Raw genomic sequence first — 9,186 nt, 5'->3', positions numbered from 1 at the left:
ACCTACACTTGCTTCTGTATATACAGCAATTCATTTTACTGAATAATAAGTACGCGGGGCAAATTTAACACTCTCACTTGCAACGTCTGAGTAGCATAGAATTATTTAAAGTAAACCTATACCTTTGCAACAAGGGAAGCTCCAAACTTGTGCCGTCCTCAAGAAAGCTCCTTCATACCTCACATTATTCGCCACTGTCGAGCGATCAAATCTTCATGGTAGAGCAGACACATCTTTCAAATAGATTGCGCCGACATAATTAAATTTTAATTAATTTTGTTCATTACACTATGCGAGTCATACTAGGCTATTTCAAAAATATTTCGGATTTAAATCACCCCGCGCGGCTTTGGCTGGGTGATTAGAGGCAGATAAAGAATATGGCTTGACATGTACACGTATCCGTGGCACCTTTGTTTTCTGTGTGCCGAATAATATCCCACACTTGCATAACAAACAGCCGGTGATGAAAAAATTAACATAAGAATACCTGGACCCACGATGGTTCCCTTGTGGTTAAGGTGTTGCGCTGAAAAGCTCGAAGTCGCGGGATAATACTAATACTAATAACACTGTTATGAAATTTTCACGCGCTTTATCATAGTAGATCCCCGTTCCGCGAATCTTACATCAATTCAGCTGATAGTATTTTTCAGCCTTTTGATCACCCATTTAAAGTGCAACCCCTTTTTGCTCGCACTAATCTGTACCGTCGATCACCATTACTTTTGACAACATATCATTGGAATAAACTACCGAGGGACATTGTATATGCCATTAACCATGATGTTTTTGTTATCAAGTTGAAGGTTTTCCTAAATGTGTGATTATTTCTGTGTTGAGTGCTTACTTTTGTATGTTATAATTTCTGCATATAATTATGTCACTGTATCACACCAATGTTCTTTTTTACACGTTTGTAATTGTACCTGGCTCCCCTTCTACTTTCGCGAACGATACACGGGGCGACATTAGGTAGTGGGGGGCGGGGGGGCGTCCTTTTCTGGCGGCTACTGGTTACGGCGAGGCCCTAAGAGCACCGTATCTTAAAACCGATCTGCGGCGTGGCCAAAGTGCCAGCCCGCGAGGGCCTTATCTTCAAAGCGATCTGCGATGTTTGTAAAGTGCATATAGTGACGGTACTTTGGCATACACTCTGTTTTAGACATTATGTTCGCATCGAAGGGAGAAATGTAAGAACTTGAGTTCGCTGGCTGCTGCTGCCACGGTTCCTCACTCAGAGATTTGTCATCGAGTTTCCGTGGTCATCAAGTGAGATGTGCCTTTGTTTACTTGTACGCGCGAGACAGTGTGTTTGCTCATTTAGTTAGTAGGCGAATGTTTACAAGTACATGCGGCCAATAAGACTACCACCCTTCCTTCTTATAGCTATCTGCTAATTTTCTATCGCAATCGGTGCTTCACCTTACGGGCGAAACTAAGACCTTTTAAAACACGTTTTGAACTCTACACTCTCGTCCTCGAAACTTCTGGTTACGTGTTCATTTGGCATTTATGCTTTAGGTATTTTCCCCATAGCATTCTCACGTTGAACAAATAAGTGAGGAAAATGTAGTGAGCTGGAAATTGTTAACTATATTGTTTCGAAATGCGATGAACACTTTTACAGTGAAGCTGAAAAATTTATGCAATTAATTATAAATGGATGACATTAGTTCTGAACAGCTAGCTAATCAATCACTATTGAAAGAAAAATTAACCAGTGCGCACAAGGTGACTCCTAAAGGCTCACTGACACTTGGCCGACCCGACACCGATTTCGGTCCATCGACTGTCGGCTACAGCGTTTTTACCTTCGTGTCGGCCCCTGTCTGATGTTGCACCGACGTCGAGGTCTCCTCCGACCAACGGCAGATTGTCGGCGTCTGTGCAGTGTAACAGAGGCGTCGACACGAAGAAAAATTCGCTGTCGCCAAAATCGTGGCATGGCAAACATGGCAGACCAAAATCGCTGTTGGTTTAGCCTAGCGTCAGTGAGCATTAACAAAACGCCGTTGGTATAATCGTTGTTTTTCGTAGCCCTTTTTTAAGAAGCTTGACCCGCGTTAGCCACACACGCTTTATATATGTGAACCATGAGTATAATTAGATGGCTCAGACAAACAGAAAATATTTCTGTGTTACATAAGAAAGGCAAATGACTATGAACTCAAAATACTGTCAGATTATTTACTCACGGCCCCAGCTAGACAAAGCAGATCCTTCATATTTTTGAAACACATGAATATCTTTAATTCTTAGGCAAGTCTGACCAAATCATGTTTCTCGGATTGTAGTTATAGTGCCACACACGCCCTATGGTTGCAGCGCTTGCGGCGTAGGCTCTCAGATATTTTCGGCCACTTAAGTTTCTAAGCCTGCATCTCGACCGACATGCATGACCGCTCTTGCGTGTGTGTCTTTCTCTTTCGCCATTATCGCAATGCGCTCTCTGCACTGGGAGATGGCACCAGGATTTCGTTCTCAACATGTAGGCGCCACAGCCAGTGAACCACTTGGATGGGCGAAAAGCTTGCACGTTGAAAAACACCGCAAGGTATAGAAACTAAAATTGCTTTTGTTGTACACGTGATGGAATGTGCCAAGGTAAAAATGCACCGACTAATACGCTGTTCCCTACGTCACTTGTTTTCCCAGTAATGTTCGTCAAAGAAAATGAGAGCTGCATGTGCGTAATTCAGAGCGATTTCTAAATAGCAACTCCTACGCTTGAAACTTCCTAGATCACTGAACTTTTATTCTATGGTTACAACAGGCATGAACGTATGAATTATCAGGAGATCTTCGTTGACGCATGTGGTGACGTCGTTAATGGCTGCTGAAGCTCTTTGTCGCTCAAGCACCTCACATATAAATTGGAGGCAGGATTGCCTGGTTCACTACATCTGCCTTCGCAGTGACTTCATGATGCAGGTAGCACTCTTGGTTTCTCTCTTTTGCGCAGCTGTCGCTTCAAGTGACAGCAGCAAATCAGCGGTGAGCAATCCTCTTTGGGTGAATGAAACTTTGCTTGGAAGCTATCAAGATGCCTGGAAAGTAAGTGGTTTCAATTTATTCGCGACAACAAAAGAAAATATTGTCTAATTGGGCATTTGTTAAGCTAAAGGCGACTACATTTTTGGTATCAGCATGTGGATAAGAAATATGCATTCCAGATAAAATACCCTAGTTCTTCCTATTACAATATTTGAACACCTTTTTTCAGCGTCCTTCAGGGTTTTCAGTGCGCGTTTGTTATGTCACTAGCAAATTGATAAATGATGCTTTCAAAGTGTTTGTCGAGAACGTTACGTAAACGCTGTGACAGTGCTATCAGTTTAAATATTGGGGCCCTGTAACGTAAAACTGTTCCAATATGTTTTTCTTCCAACGTCCTGACGTCAAATTTGTGTAACCGCCGACGCAAGCATCGGGCGGTCACCCGCAGGGTTGTCTGAAGAGACCAATCAAACGCTCTCCTCGTTTATAGGCGGTCACTTTTGCTTGCTTTAAAACAAATAACATTGTCTACATTGAGCGGACTTTCTTAACTGATTGGCTGAAAGGAGGCGAGGAGCACGCTGAAGTTGAGGGGGATTCGATGGGGCCGAGCCAATGCACTGAAAATTGACAATCGGATGAAGAGGGTGGTGCTGGCGTCTGCGATTGGTCCACTTTCCCTTACTTAGCTTGAGTTGGCTGGTCGAAAATAGCGGAGGTATGCAACGGACGGTTAAGAATGCCGCTGAAACCGATCCTTAGAGTAGGCAGAGCGATGTCGTCAACATGTCGAAAGTTCTAGAAAACGTTACACGGCCACGCAAAAAGGTTTATTGTACGTAAATAAACTCAATATCTCCTGCAGATGCGAGTAGCGAGTGCCTCAGCGATCGACGGCAGACATTTTGCTTTCCTTTTGGAATGGGGTCGCCTGCGGGTACTCAGGAGAATATTCAGTTTTTCTTCGGCATAATAATACTCCCTTAACGCGTACACGTCACTTTGAAACGGTGATTTTTCGCGGCTTTGTAACGTCGCGTGATAGGCATGTGATGTAGGTGCAGCCCGAAAACATTTGACCAATAGCCGTTGACTAATGGTGGAAAGGCGTTGAATCAGGAAGAAATATTTTTCTTTTCTTCGGTCCAGTCATGCATAATCAGTGTGCACACGTCATATCAGATGGCGAGCTACCGCTGTTTTCGTGACTTCGCGTGCCAGACAGGCGAAGTGGGGGTGGTCCAAAAAAGTTTTTAACCAATCGGAATTTTAACCAATCGGAATAGAACCAATTGGAATAGAAAAGTTTGGAATAGATTTCCGTTAAAGCGCCCCTGATGTTGTAACACCATTGCTAACACCTTTCAGCAAAAATCACGTGTATTTTAGTTGAGAGTAGTTCAACACGTTTTCGCGGTGAAATATTTCGCTTAGCTAGAGCCTGCTGATAAACTAAATGATATCAAGACTCTTATGCCGAGACATTTTGCATAGTATGGATTTGATTATCAAGGAAAATTTCGTAAGTTTGGAAATCGGCCATGTTTCAGCTGTCTTTGCAAGAATGTCCAGAAGGGCATATCTTCTTACAGAGCGTTTCCTTCGCCGCTGAGAAATCGGTACTCTAAATTCAGAAAGTGAAATCAATGTGGCTGAGCACCAATAAAATATCGGTCCCTAATATTTATTCAAAATCAATGAGATACTAGAGCAGAAATTATTTTGTAAGTAACGCGAAATGATGCAGCAGCCGGCAATAAATATTTGTGAGAAATCTTAAGCAAGATACAAGCCTATTATTTCAAAGGCCATCTTGTGCTGTTACTACGCTTTTCAGAGCATTGGACAAGCAGAGAACGTGACGTATGTACTCGCCAAGGCAACGTACGAAAATGACACAGGATCCTGGGGTCAGCAGTTCAAGTGCCTGAGTGTGAAAGAAACAAACAAGGATGAGGGAGCTCACACAGTCATATCTGTTTTCACGTTTAAAAATGCGTCTAGCGAGAGTGGCTAGTGAGTATCTAATCCTTTCAAGCGAATACCCGAAATGACTGAGTTGAGTATTTAGTTTTATAGTGTAATTAAAACATTGTTTGGCGTCATCTTCCATATTATATATATACCTGGCTGAACATGTTTACAAGTATTATTTTCTCCGCAATGCTTATTGCTGGAAATAAGGTCACTTAGCAAGGTGTCTGTGCACAAATTGTTTTAAATGGAGGCATGTCCTAAACTATGTCTTCAATGTCTCGATTTCCTACCTCAAAACACATCATTTCTCATGCGCCTCAGAAGTTATCAAAACAGCAGAGCCGTTCCCTTTTAGTAGACTACTTTTGGGAATATTCAGCATATAACTTATCTGGCACTGCAGCAACGAAAGCTTATCTTAAAGATTTATTTTTATTTTACTAATACGGCACTCATAGACTTGAAGATAAAACAGAAAACATGGCCTCATTGCAGAGCTTGTCAACGATACCTACAACTCAATATCGGTCAAATATTATTGAACTTACCGCATTGCAGCTATGGCTAAATTATGACGTTGCGAAAGCTTCACAGACGTTGTAGAGTTCCGATGATAACCAAGGCTCTTAAGAGGTGCCACTTTCAATGACGATAGTAGACGAGAAATGCTCTGGAAGCCCCCGGCACCTCTCAACCTGTGTATACATTATGTTTCCAAAATGAAAAAAAAAGTACTCTAGTAATACATATATAGATGGTATTGAATCAGAGCAGGGCCGTAATGAAAGATAAGCTTTCTTGCTTTGTAGAGAGAAAGTTTTATTGTATTCTCTGAAATATTCATACAGCAGCAAATTATATGCTGCGTTCTGCGAGGATTTGAGTTGCTTGTGTTCTTGTTACTCACAGCTCCCGATCAAAACCGGCAATAAAAACATGTATACACTCGAAGAAATACTTCCGCGTAAATATGTCAAAGATCAATAAGGTAAAACTAAGAGAAACCATTTACCATTTAGGCAACTGTGGCGCCATGATTCTCTCCAATATGTTACATATTCTTGCATTATAAGTGCGTGAACAGTCTTGACTACGAAAAACAATTTAGCACTTCAGATCCTGTTATTATTCCTACGCGTCTGATATCAAGGGCCTTGGATATAGTCTTTAAACCCTAAAGTTACAAAGAGAATGTCTGCTCAAAAGCAATCGTTCTACGTCATAACTTCAGTTAAAGTTTTGTTTCACATCCTACACCTTGTCCGTGAATGGTGTTTTCGAATATCAGAGATGATTTTATGCATATAGCAATACACCAGAAAGAATACAGTAGGCTCCGCTTTGAGTAAGTTTAGCCCTTTCGACTACTTATCTTCTTTTTAACCCCTACATTATGAGGTTGGCGGTTATTTGCCCAACCCACCAGTGGTGGAAATGCGATCTCATGAAATGTAAAATCTGTGAACCTGTTAACATGACGAACGCCTACGGTAAGCTTACAATGTTTCACTTTGTTTTATACAGCGCGATTTCGTGCGACTTCGCAATTGCCGTCACAGAATATCACCATTTCTTTCTACGGGTGAAGCAAATAATGCGATAGAAACGTGTTGCTATCGCATTGGGGTGTGCTGTTGTGCTAGGGGTCGTCTGTCTGAATAATGGCTTTGGATAAATTCATTTATGTTTAATAATAACAGCTTACTTCTTAGTGAATTTACTATCACTTTTTCCCATTGTGTATGTTTCAAACACCAGTCGTGGGCCTATCCTACAGGTATTAGAAAGCCGCGCCAATGAATATACATGATTTCTTTCCTTGAGCTCAGTTATTGTTGCGCACTTTAAATAGCATACTCTCAGTAGATTTTCGGCCAACGGCATGCGTTGTCGTTGCTTTCTTTGATAGCATCTGTTTGTGGGCTGCCATTTTCTAACTTTAAAGAAATAGCGTCGACAAATATGTAAGACCTGGTATGAGCATCTTCAGCGATAGAATGGTATGGGGGTATATAACCCGCATACAGTGCATGTAATATAGCAGGGAGTGGCATATAACATACATATACCCAGATATATGCGTAACCTCACGCGCACGCCAACAACGAGGGTAAAAAATTTGGCTTGGGCTGTCCATATAATTGCTTTTAGTGTTGTGTTTTTGCGTCGTGCCCTATTTAGCCGCTCTTCCTCCGCCATACAAACAGCTGCATTATATTTCCTATTCGCAGTTACACTGTTAACGAAACAGTGGAGGCCACATACACCCATGGCTACAACAAGACAATGAACGCAATTCGCTACAAAGTTGAAAGTAAGTACATGCAGTTATTCCATAGGACAGCAGCGGATCTATCTCTTAACTATCCCGCATGAAAAATGAATTGGGTGTGCTAGTTCTTCAGTCTTTTTGAATCAAGTGAACAATAAGACATTGTGTAATTCGCACTATAGGAACATGGTTTTTTTCTGAAAACGCGTTAAAATTGATGTTCCCAGTACTAGATGTTTCTCCATATCTGTGACTGTTTCGGTGTAGGATGTTTCAGGAAGGGAAATGAGACTATCGCAAGAAAGGACACCAAAACTCCTTTATACTCCTCTATGTGCTTATAACGTTTTCTTGCATAGAAACCTTAAATAGTATTGTCTCTATGAGAATGAATTGAGTTAAAGCATATTGTTTTTATTTGGCAAGCTTTTAAATTGTATATCACTTTACTTACAGTTATATTTTGTTCTTGTATTTTTTCAGCCCCAGAAAACCTAACAGACACACTCATCTTTTCTGATGGAAAAACGTGCGATGTGTTCTACGTGCCATACCAAAACCAGGGTATGCAGTTATAATATGTTTAATTTTTCTGAAAACGTGCAATAGTTTGTTAAATATGCACGGTACGTGTGCCTGTTTTCTCGCTGATTTTAAAAGCACCCGAGCTAAGATAAGCACTGGTTATCATCTATGTGCTAGAAGAATGCTCCTGCTTTAGGAATATCGAACTCCGCGTGAAATAGCTGGGTAATTGAGAAAGGTTACAGAAGAAAATTGAGGAAGGAGAAAGACAAAAGGAAATGAGCAAAAATAGGACATATTACGCTATTTTTCTCCTAATATATATATATATATATATATATATATATGTGTGTGTATATGGTTACACAAATCTATCAATACCTTTTTGTTTAGTAGATAACGTTGAATTTCAGTTGTATGGCATTCAGGAAAGTTTTATTAGAGCTTAAATTATTGGCTAACATGTCATATTCTGTAGAAATGCTTATGCCGATCATTTTTTGACTCACTATTTTTTCAGGGTGTGAGCTCTGGGTCGAAAAAGGTCACGTGAGCAAGATCCCGGATTGCTGCCTCTTCGTGTTCAATGTGTTCTGTGCGGACGGAAAAACAATTTACGATAAGTACAATGAAACAGAATGCGTTTCCGAGGCAACATGGTGATTTGTCTCACCGACACTTTTAAAAATCTCACTTTTTGTAGCGCGCTATATGAACTTAGGTTTAATAAAAGCGTATTAGATTGCAGTTGCATTTACATTGCATTATTTCGCAAAGGGGATCAAGCCGGTGCTGTATGCTGCTGTAATAACCTTCAGGGAGCCTTGAAGACTTCTCTGAATAATCAGACGACGGTGTCACAAATAAAAAAAATTATGGGGTTTTACGTGCCAAAACCACTTTCTGATTATGAGGCACGCCGTAGTGGAGGAATCCGTAAATTTCGACCACCTGGGGTTTTTTACGTGCATCTATATCTAAGTACACGGGTGTTTTCGCATTTCAACCCCATCGAAATGCGGCCGCCGTGGCCGGGATTCGATCCCGCGACCTCGTGCTCAGCCGCCTAACACCATAGTCACTGAGCAACCGCGGCGGGTGTCACAAATAAAGGAATGCATGCTGCAATTCTGATGCCACAAATATTTTTTCATTACTTTTTAAGTCGGCCTACGAAGTCACTGGGTGCTTTTCAACCACCTAAATCTTGTGATCGCTTTCGGTTGCTGGGGCGCTTCTTGTGGTACCTTTTGCAGTACGCAATAAAGTGGTTCAGGTATTGGCTAGTTCGTCCTGAAATTCCAAATACCTCTTGATGGTAGAAACAGAAGCCCAATACCAATGACAACCGCTCACCGGGCCAGCAGAAACATTCTAGGATTGCCCTACTAGCTTAGAGCTTCCGAGGCTGC

The 9,186-nt window shown here is 41.4% G+C and overlaps 1 protein-coding gene across 1 annotated transcript; it reads left to right on the top strand.

Annotated features, from left to right (window-relative positions):
* The first annotated feature begins 2,832 nt into the window (after window positions 1–2,832).
* On the top strand, window positions 2,833–8,521 carry LOC142563246 (male-specific histamine-binding salivary protein-like). Its single transcript, XM_075673799.1, has 5 exons — window positions 2,833–3,057; window positions 4,838–5,016; window positions 7,209–7,291; window positions 7,733–7,813; window positions 8,295–8,521. The coding sequence occupies exons 1-5, from the start codon at window positions 2,833–2,835 to the stop codon at window positions 8,435–8,437; spliced, it is 711 nt and encodes a 236-aa protein (XP_075529914.1). The 3' UTR covers window positions 8,438–8,521.
* Window positions 8,522–9,186: the final 665 nt, after the last annotated feature.

This window comes from Dermacentor variabilis, chromosome 11 (genome assembly GCF_050947875.1).
Source record: "Dermacentor variabilis isolate Ectoservices chromosome 11, ASM5094787v1, whole genome shotgun sequence".
NCBI classification, from domain to species: Eukaryota; Metazoa; Arthropoda; class Arachnida; order Ixodida; family Ixodidae; genus Dermacentor; species Dermacentor variabilis.
Note: the sequence above shows the minus strand (reverse complement) of the source record. Positions and strands in the feature narration are given on the sequence as shown.

What these genes read in the sequence shown, in the direction of transcription:
- LOC142563246 (XM_075673799.1), top strand. Translation starts at nt 2,833, where the DNA reads ATGGCTGCTGAAGCTCTTTGTCGCTCAAGCACCTCACATATAAATTGG. An exon ending in GCTATCAAGATGCCTGGAAA is followed by an intron (nt 3,058 to 4,837) that starts GTAAGTGGTTTC and finishes TACGCTTTTCAG; the next exon opens with AGCATTGGACAAGCAGAGAA. An exon ending in AATTCGCTACAAAGTTGAAA is followed by an intron (nt 7,292 to 7,732) that starts GTAAGTACATGC and finishes GTATTTTTTCAG; the next exon opens with CCCCAGAAAACCTAACAGAC.